The 16345-nt window shown below is 44.5% G+C and overlaps 2 protein-coding genes across 4 annotated transcripts in view; both read left to right on the forward strand.

Annotated features, from left to right (window-relative positions):
- Window positions 1–813, forward strand: part of Ppp1r42 (protein phosphatase 1 regulatory subunit 42) — a 35687-nt gene extending 34874 nt beyond the window's left edge. For 2 of the 3 annotated variants that reach the window (XM_050142037.1, XM_050142039.1), the window contains one exon: window positions 519–813. In XM_050142037.1, the coding sequence (XP_049997994.1) occupies window positions 519–648 (130 nt within the window). In that variant the 3' untranslated portion in view covers window positions 649–813. The remainder of the gene's footprint in view (window positions 1–518) is intronic. The other variant, XM_050142038.1, reaches the window with a different exon arrangement.
- Window positions 814–1484: 671 nt separating this feature from the next.
- Tcf24 (transcription factor 24) lies at window positions 1485–6768 on the forward strand. The gene is made up of 3 exons (XM_050142043.1): window positions 1485–1669; window positions 1840–2258; window positions 5891–6768. The coding sequence occupies exons 2-3, from the start codon at window positions 1872–1874 to the stop codon at window positions 6002–6004; spliced, it is 501 nt and encodes a 166-aa protein (XP_049998000.1). The 5' UTR covers window positions 1485–1669; window positions 1840–1871; the 3' UTR covers window positions 6005–6768.
- The last annotated feature ends 9577 nt before the right edge of the window (window positions 6769–16345 follow it).

The following is a 16345-nucleotide window of genomic DNA, read 5'->3' on the forward strand; positions in this document are numbered from 1 at the left end:
GAAGATACTAAAGAATACTCAATAAATGAAAAGGGCCATTTGGCTCCCATTGCTTACTTGTTATGTGATAGTGGAGATTTAGGCTTGCCTATATTTAAAGCGACTGAAAATACTAGTTTCTTTCGGGAATTTGGACTGCCTACAGTAGTGCAGATGGGACAAAACGGCGAGGCTAGGCGGTCCGGTCTGTGACATCAGCCCTTTGTCCCACTGCTGTCTAGGGCACACATGGGCAGCAGGAAAGCAATGAGCCAGGCTAGACCAAGGCCTTGAGATGTAAGGCAAAACTTTGGGAGCTTCAGGCACTTCTGCATGGTCACAACCGGCCTCCTTATTTCCATGTAGTTCTCAAAGCAGGAAATGTTCTGTTTCTGCTTTCTTTTAAACCCTGACTAGCTATGAACCTTTACCAACGGTTAGTGTGTCCTGGGTTCTATGTCTGTTGTCTTTTTTTTCCCTATCAAGTCAATTAAATGTCAATTAAATGCTGCGTGTATTGTTTTTGTTTGAAAATACAGGAATATGTCCTTGAAGGAGTCTGAAAGCTTGGTAACAAAAAGCGATATCCACGAACCTCACCTCCGAAACCCAAAAGTAAAGGAACTTTTGTGTGAGGAAAAGGAGTCAGTTCAGCCTGGCGTGATTTGATTTCATCCTAGATCTAGGCAACAGCGTGGCGTGAGGGTTTGTAGAGCGGTTATCTCGGTGTATACCTTCCTGTTTGTTTCTTTATTGAATCTGAGACTTTCCGTGTGTGAATTCCGGGATCTATTTACTTTATTAGTTGTTAAATAAAATTTACCAGGAAATACACAGTGTGGTTTCTTATTCCATATGAGTCCTTGAATCAAGGGAATCTGGGCGTGCTTTTTAAAGCTACTGCCTAAGAATCACCCTGGTTCATGAACCAATTCAACACGTCTGGTTCATCGCAGTGTAAGTAGTGCAGTTTGGTAATCCCGACGTGAAAAGTCAGAAATCTGCTGGAAAATATTAAAGAATCTATAAGTGAGCAGTGTCCTCTGTGACAGTTTATAGCTGATACTCTGAACCCCCAGCTTAGAGCCTGTCTGACTGGGCTGCGGCTGGGACCGGGTCCCCTTCCCCGCAAAGGCCGGTGCGGGCTGCAGAGCTGGGACCCAGACGCGGGAACCGGGGTTTCTCCCACGTCGGTCTGAGTCGGTGAGCTGAGCGCAGGTGCGAAGACAGCAAGGGGGCGATGGCGGGGTCTCTGGGTCACGGTGTCCCGAGGAAGGGTTCTGCTGCATAAACAGCGGGCGGAGATGCTCCTCGAGGGGAAAGCCAAGCAGAACTAAACCGAGGGGTCCTGCCCGAGTCCGCCAGCCGCGACCCGGCTCCTCGGTTCCCGGTCAGAGGGGCGGGGCCAGGTGTCCGCCCCACCCCCGAGCGGTTTGATTGATGAGTCTGTCCGCCGAGGGGGCGGCTCCGCGACTCTGTCGCCCCTAGCCTAGGGGCTCGGGTGGGCGCGCGTCTCGGCCCGACGTGACTGTGCGAGTCTCCCACTTGCTGGCTTTGGGCACCCGCATAAAAGGCGGCAGCAGAAGCTGGACGGGAATGGAGTGACCTGCTCGACGTCCCTGGTCGCCTAGCACTGCTCAGCGGAGCTCTGCACGGCCGCGGCGGGGAAAGGTGCGGAGGCAAGTCCGAGGTGAGGCGGGGGCCCCGCAGCACCATTTCCCCGCGTGGGCGGGCGGGCGGGAGGGATGTCTCTGCGGGGACGGGAGGCTGAGCCCTGTGCGCCTTCAGCAGCCGCTGGCACTGGGGACTCGAGGGCGAGCCCGCGATGCCGGGTCTCACGGCCGCCCCGCTCCCTTGCAGTGCTCTCCGCGGGAACCGGAGCAGGAGCCGCTATGGAGCGCGGCCGTCCCGCCAGCAGCCCACGCAGCGCCGAGCCCGCCCCATCGGCCGCCGCCGCCCGCGACTCGAGCCCGGGACGGACCGGCGCCGGGCAGACAGGCTCCGGCGGGGTCGTCGCGCGCTCCGGGGGTGGCCGACCTGCAGCCGCGAACGCCGCTCGGGAGCGCAGCCGCGTGCAGACCCTGCGGCATGCCTTCCTGGAGCTGCAGCGCACACTGCCGTCGGTGCCGCCCGACACCAAGCTGTCCAAGTTGGACGTGCTGCTGCTAGCCACCACCTACATTGCCCACCTCACCCGCAGCCTGCAGGACGACAACGAGGCTCCGGGAGACCCCAGACTGGGCGCCTTGCGAGGTGACGGCTATCTGCACCCAGTTAAGGTAGGCAACACCCGGGGTGGAACCCCGGGAGCTACCCTGTCACCGCGGAAACAGATGCCACGGAGCTGGCACTCCTCCCTGTCAGGCAGAAACACCTGGGCCCGCGGGCGATGGTGACAAGGTCCCCAATACACTAGGCTGGTTCTTGACAGTTTTGTAGTCAGGAAACTGGGTCGTTTGATCCTCGCTGGGCTCCTGGATCTCTCCAACCTTTTAAAGATTTTCGCTCAGATGGGGAAGCTGTTATTCATACTAACTACTGGTAACATCTAAGTTCAAGAGTCAAGTGTCTTAACTTCCATATTACATTCCTATTGTCTTTTTCTTGAACTATTCTAAAGGTTTCATGAGTTAAATGGGATAGTGAAATTAATTCTTTGCCCCTAAGTAATTGTAAAAAAAAAAGGACAAAAACGAGCAAACAAACCCCAAAAATTGTCAAAATCAGTAAAAAAATAAATAAAAAAATAAAAATAAACAAATGAGACCAGTCTACATTCCCATAGAGTAAAATTTCAATCACAGTTAAATAGAATAGACGGCTACCAACAATGTTAGAAAAACCCCGTAATGTTTCATGTAACTGTCGTATTAGATTGGCATGTATGTTGAGTGAATTGGTCTGTATTCAAATTAGCCAAGAGAAACCATTTTGCACGATTTCCTTACATCTCCGTGAGTCGGTCATGAGTGTGGCAAATAGTAGCTTTTACATCATCTTTTCTGGATTTTTTTTTTTTTTTGAAACCTTCCTTTGGTCCGCCTTTCGCTTCTAAATGAAGAATCTCTGTGTTCGCTGAGTTCAAATGTTCACGTTTCTGTCCCACTGTTCTGAAAACAAACGCAAATACACACGATTAGAATGTACTCTGAAGCATCTAAGCGTTGAATAAATTGTTGAGTACCAAAAATGAGGAATAAATTGTTGAGTAACAAAAATGAGGAATTACATTTTGTTGAACTGAATAAACCCATTCTCTGACATTATGTGTACTTAAATCACGGAATGCATTCTAAGAAAACTCTCTGTGAAAACGCTGTTGATGCGGCGGTAGAGAAGGCAGTTCAAACGGTACGTGGGGAAAAGTGAAATGTTTGTAACGATGGAACCCATTCTGTCCCTACATTTTATAGCATACTAACTGAAAAGTCGCTCATACAATTAAGAATGTTGTGTTACAATCATTTTAGACTAACGCTATTCAAATATCCCACTAATAGATTTCTTTGACTTGCTGTTTGCCACGTATTCGACAATGTTTATTTAGACACTAAGATTCAAGGCCAGAAGGAGAAATCAAATGCCTCCCTTGTAGGTGATAGAATTTAGAATGAGGTCTAGTATTTCCTCATTCTAAATTTCCTCCTCAGTGTCCCCCGCGGTTTTCTTGAATGGGAAACGCTAGAGAAGTCCATGCTGGAAAGGGGCAGAGCGAGCCTCATACCTGACCCATGTGCCAAACGTTTCTATAGACACAACTGTTTGCGGAAAATCAATCTAATTTGATGTCCGATTTTAAAAATCAATGTCCATAATATCTAAATTTCTAAACCCAGAGAAAATTCTAGAAGGCCAAAGATTATCTCATAAAAATGAAATTGATGATAGTTAACAGGGAACGGGTGTGTTTTAATATCAAACATTTGGTTTAATACTGTGTATTAAATCTCAGCTCTAGGACAGAGAATACAACTGTAAGACAGACTGAATCCCTTCCCTAAATGAATACATTTTAGAACTAAAAAATATAAATTGCAGTATATTACTATAAAAAAGAATATTATATTTATTAAGAAAAGTAGTCTAAACCACAAGCTGTGGAGTTTCAGAAGACAGACAGAAACTTTACATACTTAGTTGAAGATTGCCTGCCTCTATTTTAGGGACACTGTAGAAAATTTTAAACATTAAGTCTGTCCTTAATATGAAGGTAATAAAATATTCTGAGCATTTTTAAATTCAGGTTAAGTAAAGCCTCACAATAAACTATTATATATAACCCTGAATGGGTGTTCTGAAATCACTGTTTTCCTGTAAGACACAGCACTAAGTACTCAGAAATTACTAGAGATATTTAAACAGATATTCCAGTCTGTCACTTTGAATCAGCAATTGTTTTTACCAATATTATGGGCATGTTAAAATGATTAGAGACTTAAGAGTATCAAGGCATGGTCGGGGTGAAACTCATGGTTAGCGTTTGCAAGGTCGTGAGTTCTGTGCGTTAAACTGGAAGAGAGTTTGAAGAACTAGACTTCTGGGCTGGAGAGATGGCTCGGTGGTTAAGGGCACTGACTGCTCTTCAAACCCAGGTTCGAATCCCAGCACCCACATGCAACTCAACACTGTAACTTCAAGATACACACTTTCACAGAAATATCTGCAGGCACTACACCAGTGCATATACAATAAAAGTAAATAAATTAAAAAAAAAAAGGACTTTTGCAGCACTAGGGGTCCAGAGGGACGATTCTCCAGAACAGGAGTGTATTCCAGACCTTTAACTCAGGGGGAAACGCACAGATGACTCTGCTAATTGCCAGGTCCCATGAGAACCCATTGTCCATAGTAACGATGAGCAAGAACTTAAAAACTGTGGGGTCTTGTTGTTCATTTAATTAGAATAAGTGCATTTTTAAAGATCTTCAATTTCAGGTTCAGTTCCGGTTAATTGCTCAATTTTTCAAAGTTTAAACAAAATGACATAATTTCAAGTATACTTTAGAATACAGAAGAAAATATAGTAATATATGCTCGCAGATGAAGATGCCATGCTGATGTATATTACTTCATATGCAAGCCTATGGACTTGTAACACATACGATTTAAAGCAAGCAGAAAATAAAATAAATATACCTTAGTAGAGAGAAACCGTTCAGGACTGTATTCGCTAATCATAGCTGGAGAAATTGAAATAGAACTTTCGTGGCGGCCACAGAAAAGTGACTTTCCGGATAATATCACACAGCCACCCTACCATCATTCTTATTTTCATCTGGCGTGTGAGAATTTCACATATTTGTGAGATACAGTGCTGGGCTTCAGAGTCTGTGTGTATGTATATAATCAGAATAATCTCACGTCCATCTTTGTAGACATTTCCTCGTGCGTATTAGAAGATATAAAGTGCATCACCATCATCTAGAGTCACCCACCGTGAGGCAGGAAACCCAGACTAAAGAAAACGGGCTGCTTTGCGAAGCTGCCAGCCGTTGCTGCCCGGGGGCCGCCTAGTCCTTTCTGGGCAATACCTTTCTTGAATGTTTACTTTGTATATAACTGAGTGCTGCTTCTTTAGAACTGGTGCTTTAAACTTAATTTTGTCTTAGGCTTACCTTGGAATTAAAATAGTGGTAGACTTTCTACATCTCAGCAATATTCGCTCTCCTTAACTTCCTGCAGTTCTTCTCAAACACGCATGTATATTATTTATACTGTTATATCAAAGCCTTCTTTGCTTGTGTAGCTTCCATTGCTACACAGTCTTCATCTTGTCCCACAGACTTTGTGATTAGCATTCTTACCAGCTAACTAGTGCCTCACTAACATTAGTGTGTTTTAAAGTTTAGATATCATATACCTACATTGTATGTCTTAAGACTAAATTTCAGATTCTTACTCTTTTTTTCAGAAGTGGCCCATGCGATCGAGATTGTACATCGGCGCTACTGGTCAGTTTCTGAAGCATTCTGACTCTGGAGAAAAGGCGAATCAGAGCAGCATGCCAACGGCCTCACAGCCATAGGCTGTCTCCTGGGGGCTCTCGTAGAAGGGTGGCTGTTGTTTTTAAAGACTGGAACAATTATGTATTTATTACATTGGACATAACAAATACTGTTTTTGAAGTTTACATTAAAACCTGTAGTTGAATGTCAAACTAAATAAATGTGGAATGGAATAATCAGCCCTATATAAATATATATATATAGCTTATTTAGTCATTTGTTACTGCTGCATAGTAGAGAGAAGCTATTAGGAAAATGAAAGCCACACAAAGGCATATAATTGTGTACACCCAAAGAACGCTCACATTTCCTTCCACATTTTTTGTAAAAACTGATGGGAATACAGCCCTTCTAGTTTTAAGAAATAAGATACATGGTGTTGTGTGTCTATAATCCCAGGACTCTAGGATGCAGAGGCAGGTGGATCTCTGTGAGTTCAAGGCCAGGCTTCTCTATATAAAAAGTTTGAGGCTAGCCAGGGCTACACAGTGAAACCCTATCTCAAAAATAAATAAATAAATAAAATGTGTTTATATTAGTATTTAATTTTTTGTGAAAGCCAATGTGTGCTTTGAGTTGGCCATTTCAGTTAGAGTATATAAGATCCTTATCCTCCTGGGCTGTGTGCGTGTGTGTGTGTGGGGGGTGTGTTTAAAGATTGTTGCAGTAACTTCTGTATGTGGTTATTTTTTCCCCAATATGAAATATATATGGGGACTGGAGAGATGGCTCAGAGGTTAAGAGCACTGGCTGTTCTTCCAGAGATTCTGAGTTCAATTCTCAGTAACCTCATGGTGGCTCACAACCATCTGTAATGAGATCTGGTGCCCTCTTTAGGCCTGCAGGCATCCGTGCAGGCAGAACGCTTATATACATAATAAATAAATAAAATCTTTTTAAAATGTATATGGAATATTAGAAATGGTTTTCTTTATGAAACAGGATGTGACCATACAGGGTGTGACCATCTTTCAAGTGGTTGGTCAATATTAAGACCTGACTTTCATTACCAATCCTGAAAGGCAGTAGTCGTACATGCCAATATGAACAGGGTTTCAGGTGTCCCTAGGTGTAGGGTTCGTCACCCTTTTTATCTCCTTTGCCATCCTGGAGAGTCAGGCGGGCTCAGATGTAGCCTTCCACGAAGTAGCGTTCTCAGCACTGATTCCGGTGTTCGCCAGCGACTGTCTCTTGAGAGAAGCTAAGGACACAGCTAAACCCAGGCTTGAGTCTGTCTCCATATGAACCAGCACCACACACCACCACAGGCCCGGAGAGCGCCTGTCTGACTGACTCTACCGAGATTTCTGTGTTCAGCAAGAGACTACTGGAAAATCAGCTTGGGTTGGCTTAGCAGGTAAAGGTGCTCGTCCCCAAGCCTGACGTCATGAGATCAGTCTCCACGTCTCCACAGCCTACACAGTGGAGAGAACTGACTTCGAATGTTGTCCTCTGACCTTCGCGTGATGCTGTACACACTACACAACACACAAAGCAAACGAGTGTAATAACATGAAACCACCCCATGAAAGTTACCTGAGTCCTGCTCTTGATGATGTTAGTTTTTACTTCTTGTCGTTACGAATGTTCTAAAACCTAAGAAATGTGACTGACTTACATTATAGGTTTGTATAATATTAATTAAGTTTTTAGATATGCTAACAGCTTTTAGAAAGTTGGAAAAATCTCTGAGAACTCCCATACGACCAGAGCCATGAGTAGTACACAGGTGTTTTGGGGAACATACTGAACCCCAAGAGTGGACTATACCTCTGAGACATTCACCTCAACCTTTGCCCACATGTCCTCTTCACCCCTTCTTGCCTTGTGATGCCCCCTTCCAGCTGTGAAGTCATTCATTTCTTGAGAACCCAGTTTTAAAGTTGCTGAACTCAGTTTGAGATTGGCAAGGAAAGAGACGTATTAGTGAACTTGGCTGAACTTACATACCAGTCAAATCCCAATTAATTTCAGCTCAGTTCTGCTGTAGCCTGCAGCAGTGAATCTAAAATCACATGACAGCCAGGCCTGCTGCGGATGATTCAGTGTGTGCCCACGTTGGTTTTATCCAATAGTTTGTATGTTTTATTTATTTTAGTGAGACATTTCCCTTTGGATGTCTACACGTCGTTTTGCTTTCTGCACGTTAGTGTGTAACACAATGGCTTGTGCACCTAAGTTTTGTGACTACATCCACCCACTCACTTAACATTAAGGAAAAGAAGTAAAATATGATTTGACTCAGCCATTTACTGCCACTTTATTGGTATAGAAGATGGAAGCATAGTTTTTATCATAAGGAATGGAATTAGAATTTCTTTTTGTTTGTAGTGAATTATAGCCTCGTGGTTTATTGTCTTCACAGCAAGAGTGGCTTAGAACAAACTGGGTAGTGTGGCCTTTCTCTCATGGCCTCCCAGCTCACAACGCTCCTACCCCTCCTGTGTCGGTACTCCCTGTGGTCTGCATCTGGGCTCATCCTCTCAAGCCTGGGCTGTCTTCATAATTTTAACTCTTTGCAGCAGAAAGTGGTTGACCCACTGTGGCCATTCTGCCTCCTGCCATGACACCACTGTTACTATTCTTTCTCCTATCGTGACGCTCCTTGCCCAGCCTGCTCTCCAGAGCTGGTTCCAGGATAGCCAGAGCTGTCACGCTGCCTCAAAAAAAAAAAAAGTGCAAATTATTACTTCTCTAAATCGTCCTATTAAATAGAACCTTTAATAAATAGAATCGTTGATGTAATAACTCGTTTCCTGTAGTGATATTTTGTTTATGCTATAACAAACAAAGCTTGTCTAAAGATCAGAGTGTAGAGCTAAGCCACTGGTTAGCTGTAGGGGCCAGGCAGTGGTGGCACACACCTTTAATCCCAGCATTTGGGAGACAGAAGCAGATGGATCTCTGTGAGTTCAAGACCACCCTGGGCTATACGACATTGAATCTCTCTACAAGAGAAACAGAGCTCACACAAAGGTGGTCCCAGCACTTAGGATCACATGCATTTACTTCCGGTACTAGGGAGGTGGAGACAGGAGTGATATGGCTGGGTGGAGAGAGGAATGTAAGGGGGAAGAAACAGGAGATCAGGGCAGTCTGAGGATGCGGTCTGAGGATGCGGTCTAAGGATGCGGTCTGAGGATGCGGTCTGAGGATGCGGTCTGAGGATGCAGTCTGAGGATTTGGAGGGACAGGAAGGCCCGCCGTTTGGTCTGAGCATAGGTAGTGGTAAGAACTCTCCCGTGGCTGGCCACTCTGCTTCTCTGATCCTTTAACTTTCACCCTTTAATAGCTGATTCCAAGTTTCTACTATTAAAACCAATAGAATTCATGCTACAACTTCCATTTGCCTGCTTATAAATGTGTATTTCATAAAGCTTTATCAAAATGTTCAGTGTGCTAACAGCTTTAGAAAGATTAGAAAACCTCGAAGAAGTTCAATCTTTCCAACCAGAAGTTCAAAAGGGCAGGCTGCTTTAATTTATGATGTGGAATAATGAGCATTATTAAGATAAAATTTGAAAATTAGTCTGTTAAATTTGCACTTGTCTTTGTACAACTTGAACATGGCACGTGAAGAATCTTCCTGAGGATAGACAGTTCTTCAGTGTTCATGTCTTCACCATGATAGCCTCCATGCGATGCATAAGACAAGGACTGATATATTTGGGTCAAGTGTTACCCCATAATCTGCGAAAGAAAATCCTCAGTTAAATTTTTTCACTTCACGCAGCCTTCCCACTGGAATTCCCAATTTAAAATTTCATTATGATGATAATTTGGAGGCAGAAAAATGCCATTTCAGAAAGACAACTAGGTTTTTTTTTTCAACAAGAGAACTATTTTTATTTTATTTTTCCTGAACTGCATTACAGTTCGTTGTATGTGGACTAATCACCAATAAAGCTACGTTAAAAAGTGTATGTGCCCCTTAATATTCTCATCTCTGTCACCGACTGTCTGACAGGAGCACGTAAGAGAAAGAGTGTTTCTATTGGTCCACGGTCATAGGGAATGGCGTGTGACCCACCTGGTTCCTGGTTATGGGGGCTGGAACTTGAGGCAGCTTTTCACATCCAGGCTGCAAACGAAGCAGAAAGCACAGGCTGCATGCAGCCAGGTTATATATAAAATCTTCAAGACCCACCCTCAAAGACCAGCTAAGTCTTGGATCCACAACCTCCCTTAAGAGCCAATGCAGGAGAGTTCACATTCAAAATAGGGCAATATCTGCGCACACTTGTTTAAAACAGCGATAGAAAGAAAAGAAAGTTCAGTTGCGCCTCAGCTCACTCATGTCAAGTAAAGAGACTATTATTCTCTTGTTCATAGTACTTGAGAGCAAAGAATAGCTGTGTGGTTTTTTTATAATGCAAACAAATATTTTTACAAAACAAAACCTAAACATAGCAATCTGGAGCTAGTGTTAACTTGAACAGTGACTTTCTTATTGGTTGAAACAACCATAAGAGAGCCAGATGTGGTAGCACCCGCCTTTAATCCCAGCACTTGGGGAGACAGAAGCAAGAGGATCTCTGTGAATTCGAGGCCAGCCTGGTCTACAGAACGAGTTCCAGGACAGCCAAAGCTGTTACACACACACACACACACACACACACACACACAAACCCAGTCTCAAAACAAACGAACAAACCAAAGACAAAGCTGAAAAACAACACAAAACAAAAAATAAAGAAACTGTAAAAATAATTTCCAATTGAAATGCACAGCTAATTATTTTAGTTGAAATTGTTTCTTAGTTTAAATTATTCAGTTTCTTTTTCTCGAAGCCCTCATTTTATATTCATGAAAGGAACCATTTATTTTCATTTAAAAAGAAAGTATTCAGGCATTAGATGAATTTTAGGGAGCCGAGCAGACAATTCAGGTCGTAAGTTACTTAATCTTTTTCCCCCGTAGGCTTCTGTGCCTCTTGGAGCCTTTCTGAGGAAGGGTCCCAGGTAAAATTGCTCTGCAGTGGCCACGTGCATCCCTCACCAACTGGAGGATCAGATTTGTCATCCCGATACGACGTGCTGTTTGCTGCCTGTCTCTACAACTGTCTTGTTGCTCATCGTCGTCGTGGGCAAAAAATTATCCGTCAGATGGCTGCTGATCCAAAGCTATATATTAGCTGTCTGGGGAGGTGGCTTTGCCAAAATGTGTTTTTCTATGTGTTATCCCAAATCATATCGACCATACACTTTATCTGAAACAGTCGATTCTGCTCTAATCTGGTAATAGTTCTTGTTTTCTTAAGGTCATTGCTGGAGGGTTTCCAACAGGCCTCGCAGACAACAGCCACACTAGCGCTATAATGTTGTGGTCTTTTCTCGAAGCAGCACACTTTGCAGTTTTTATTTTTTTCTTTGTTCCTGTAACTTAAAAAATACCAAACGACTAAGGTTCCAAATTTTTAAAAGAACTCGAGAGGAATATTATAAAATTGTATAGCTCCGAGAAATGACTGTGTACTTGTACCAGTGATAGCTGGTGGTCTTACGTGTGGCTGTTTTACTAAGAGACTGTATAATTCTCAAATCCCGTAGATTTCCTCCCTGCAGGCTGAGTGCACCACACAGCTGGCAAGGCAGTGCGGCTGGGAACATCCGTGCCTGACTACATAAACCCAGAAGGGTTCCCCTTCCTATGTTTACACAGTCTTGGTTTCAACTCATCAGAGAAACCAGTTCACCGAAAGACACATCGGTCACTCAGATGCTTCATAATAAGTTATGCCATAACATTTTACAAGCTGGAGAATAATCTCGAGTATTATGCTTAGGGATCATGTCAATAATCATTTCCTGTGCATATGGACGTGATTCACACACATCTGCCCTCTGGGGACCACGAATGTTCTGGAGATGAGCCATCCCACTTCCCTCCTTGTGTCCGGCCATAGGACACAGGGCCCATTGCAAACAGTGAGAACTTCATGGAAGCCAATTTCAAACATTTTAGTTTTCCAATAAATGCCCAAATCACTCATTTTAATTTTTAAAAATATATAAGCTATATATTTCATATATAAAATATATGCTTATATATAAAATAAAATAAAAATAAGACATCTGAATTTTCTGTGTAGACAAGTCAACAAATCATGGGAAACCAAAAAATTAATGAAGTTAAAATTTTTAAACTTGGCAAAGATTATTTCCAGTCTGCACATTTGTAACTTCGCTGCTGTAAACCAGGTGCTGGAGTCACGTGACATCAGATAACAGCTAAGTGAAAATCCACAGACAACATCAGGGACAGGAGTGCCAAGGGAAGGCAAATGGTGGGGAGCTCCTGCCAGTCAGGCTACAGGTGTGCTTGCATTTGGAGGGGAAACACATGAGGCAGACCAAAATAAGACTCCAAAGGTGATGGCTTCAGGCCACACCTAGCCTGAGAGAGCCAGAAAGCGTTACCACCCAGTGACACACGCTCCCCTCCTCCATCCACCCAAAGTCTAGGGTAGGTGAGGAGGGTAATGGACACACCTTAACCCAACACGGACTTGCTCAGTAAACAATGGTCTTTCTCTTCCCTTAACCTCCCCAGCCAGACCTGTAGCCACGAGGGATGCAGATCTTGCTTGGATTAGGGTCTTCTTCATCCTGCAGCATTGGGCAGTGGCTGGAGCCGTCACTCTGGATCCCTGAAGGAGGGAAAGAGAGGAAAGACAAAACTGGTTCTAGAAAAGGACCTAGAAGAGTACCTGTGTGTGGACAGCTTTGAGGCCGACAGCAGTTTGCTGTGGAGGGGATAGCTGACTTCTAATTACATTATCTCTGACTACCTAGTTAATCTACCTTCCTCTTAACTGAAGGCCTTTAAGGACGGATTCCTTCTAGAATATGCAGTCATGGCCTACCTTGAAAAAACGCAAACTTCAAGCTGGGTGTGGTAGTCCATGCATTTGGTCCCAGTGCTTGAGAGGCAGAAGCAGGTGAATCTCTGAGTGCATAGCCAGCCTGGTCTACAAAACAAGTGTTGGGTGATATTTTAACTGATACTTGTGTTTTGACAAGTAAAGTTTGCTTGGAGTCGAAGGGTGGAGCTAGCCAATAGCTGACCAAAATTAACCATAGATGTTTGGAGGACTGTAGACAGATAGGAGACAGGAAGCAGGAAGGCGTGGCTGAGAGAGGATCTCAGACATTTTTGGAGGAAGGAATGGAAGAGGTAGGAAGTCCCTATGTCTGCTACCCTGCTTCTCTGATCTTCAGGTTCTTACCCCATATCCGACTCCTAATTTTTTTGATAATGAATAATTAGTTAAGGTTTCAGCTGGTGCTCAACATGGGACTCGAACTCACGACCCTTAGATTAAAGATCTCATGCTCTGCCGTATCAACTGAGCTAACTGGGCATTTGTAATTAATAATAAGCCTCTGTGTGATTGAGAGCGGCTATGGGAAAGAAGCATCTGCCTACAAACAAGTACCAGTGACACATGGTCCTCTCGGTCCACCCAGAGTCTAGAGTAAGTGAGGATATAGAACTTTAACGCAACACAGACTTGTCTGGGGAAGAAAAGAAACGAAAGAGGGAGGGAGGGAAGGAGGGAGGGAGGGAGGGAGGGAGGGAGGAAGGGAGGGAGGGAGGAAGGGACGGAGGGAGGGAGGGAGGAGGAAGGAAGAAAATACAAATTTAAGAATATGCAACAAAATAGACTTTTGAACTTTAGTAGGGAGGGAATTGACTTCTAAGTCCCCAAAGTTGCCTTCTGTGTATAAGAGCCAAGATGGACAGGAGTGGTGGCTCAGGGGATAAAGTGCTGGTGAAGCTGAGATGGGAGAATCTCTGGATACTGAAGGATGTACACAGTAATGAACAATTAGAAACCCAACATTAGGGTTCCCTAAAGGAACAGAACTAATGGGGTGAATATACATGACAAATTTATTGAGACTGGAGAGATGGCCCAGCAGTTAAAAGCACTGAATACTCTTCCAGAGGACCAGAGTTTGATTCCCAGCACCCACATGGTGGCTCACAACCATCTGTAACTCCAGTTCCAGAGTAAACAGTGTCCTCTTCTGGCCTCTGCAGGCACCAGACACATGCATGATATACAGATATACATGCAGGCAAAACATTCATACACATAAAATATAATTAAAATTGGCCGGGCGGTGGTGGCGCGCGCCTTTAATCCCAGCACTCGGGAGGCAGAGGCAGGTGGATCTCTGTGAGTTCGAGGCCAGCCTGGTCTACAAGAGCTATTTCCAGGACAGGCTCCCAAGCTACAGAGAAACCCTGTCTCGAAAAACCATAAATAAATAAATAAATAAATAAATAAATAAATAAATAAAATTAAAACTAAAAAAGAATATATAAAGTCAGCTTGCATTAAAATAGCAATGACAGGTGTCTCACACCTGAGAGTCTGAGAAGCAGGTAGTTGCTCAGTCCACAAGGATAGGGACCTGAGCAGTCTCATCCGGGAAGCTTCCTGGAGAACCACCTGTCATTAGTCCATGATGGACGATTAGAAGAGCTGGCCCTGACATCCGTGAAGGACGAAAGCAAGGTGAGCCAGCTGGAAACGTGCAGGAAGGGCAAGAAAACAAAAGGTGAGCGATCTACCTTCACCATACCCTTGTTTATCTAGAAAGCCACCAGAAATTGCCACCAATGTCAGGGTGGGTCTTCTCTCGTCAACTCATACAATCAAGACAGTTCTTTGATGTGGAGCCCTACTAAGGCAATTCTATTGTGTGACAAACTGACATTGAGCCAGTCGAGATGGAGACGTTTATCAAATAGGTGGAAGGGTGGGGACCGACCTTCAAGGTTGTCTTCTGAGACCCCATCACGCTTGCACTCAAACACGCATGTATTTATGTGCACATATGCAATACACACGGCAGGAAAGAGGGAGAGAAGGCAGGAAGGAGGTAAAGGAAAGAAGGCAAGGAATGAGTGAGGAAGGGAGAAAAGAAGGGAGGAAGGAAGATAGGAGGGAGGGAGGGAGGGAGGGAGGAAGGGAGGGAAAAAGAAGAGGAGCGAAGGAGGAAGGGAGGAAGAAAGGAAGGCCAAGGCTCAAGGTGGAATTAAACCATAGAGAGATGGGGAAGGTAAAACAGGTCAAAGCCTTGGAAGGGAGAGGCAGCAGTGAGATGCTAGTCTATGCTGCCATTGCCTTGTGTAGAACAGGGAAGAGGTGGGGACCAGAGCTACCCTGACCAGACCTAGAAACCCTAGATTTAGTGGAAGGCAGAGAATGGTACCCAGGTTGCAGATACTGAAAAACACATCTGGGGGGCTTGTCTAGCAGGTGCAAGCTGCAGGTCAGCGTGCCAAAACTTGAGAAGAGGAATGTCTTAGTTTGGGTTTCTGTTGTTGCGAGGAGACACAATGACCGTGGCAACTCTTATGAAGGAAAACATTTAATTGGGTGCCTCATAGTTCCAGAGGTTTGGTCCATTATCATGATGGAACATGGAGCAAGCAGGCAGATGTGGTGCCGGAGAAGGGGCTGAGAGTTCTACATCTTAATCCACAGGCAGCAACTGTGTCCACACTGAGCATAGCTTGAGCACAGGAGACCTCAAAGCCCACCCACAGCGACACTTCCTACAACAGGGCCACACCTACTCCAGCAAACCCACACCTCTTTGTTAGGAATATTTCCTAAGCGAGCTCTCTGACAATGCAAAAATTCCCAATCAAGCCAAATCAAAACAAGCCAAATTAAGAAATATCCATGTTTAATGGGAGATCTGTGCTCTCCGGTGGCCCCGAGGGGGAAACCGGGGGAAGCCGTAGGAACATGACCCCCGGGAGGAAGAAAGGGAGACCACGTGTTCTTCTTTTGGCAGGGGGGGGGTGTCACTTAAGTACCCTGGGGAGTGATCCTGACCCCACCCCCAGGGCTGCTGGGATTTGAAGTCCAGACCAGGCCTGGGGACTGGGATAGATGTGAGGGATTGGGACCTATGCTCCCAACCTAACACAGGTCACCAGGCTGTTAACAATACCTACTCCCAACCTTGTGGGCAGAAAACAGGTAATTTTTCCTTTGAAGAGAGACCACTGTGCTGTGTTTAGCATTCCTGGTTTCCTAACACTTTGTGGGCATAAGTACCTTAGCATCCCCAACAAGCGTGCGCACATAAACAGAACTGCAAGGCACTGTGTGAAGAAGAGATGTGTAATTCTGACTCAAAAATAAATTCACCACACAAAGACTCTCAGCTGTGGCAGCAGCTACATAATATTGGCTTCGGGAAGGCTGCAGCAGGAGCCCCTTAAATCCCACAGATCCAAGGTCAGGTGTAGTAACATAGTCAAACTCATCTCTAAAACAAGCAAATAAAGATCAAAGTCCAAAGAGCTGGAAGGAAATCAGAAAAAAAGCGACA

This window comes from Alexandromys fortis, unplaced genomic scaffold (assembly GCF_014885135.2).
Source record: "Alexandromys fortis isolate MF-2015 unplaced genomic scaffold, M_Fortis_MF-2015_v1.1 scaffold_41, whole genome shotgun sequence".
NCBI classification, from domain to species: domain Eukaryota; kingdom Metazoa; phylum Chordata; class Mammalia; order Rodentia; family Cricetidae; genus Alexandromys; species Alexandromys fortis.

Excerpts from the sequence above, each read along its gene's own strand:
- Tcf24 (XM_050142043.1), top strand. The coding sequence starts at position 1,872 with ATGGAGCGCGGCCGTCCCGCCAGCAGCCCACGCAGCGCCGAGCCCGCC. Across the intron at positions 2,259-5,890 it reads GCTATCTGCACCCAGTTAAG|AAGTGGCCCATGCGATCGAG; the intron begins GTAGGCAACACC and ends TCTTTTTTTCAG.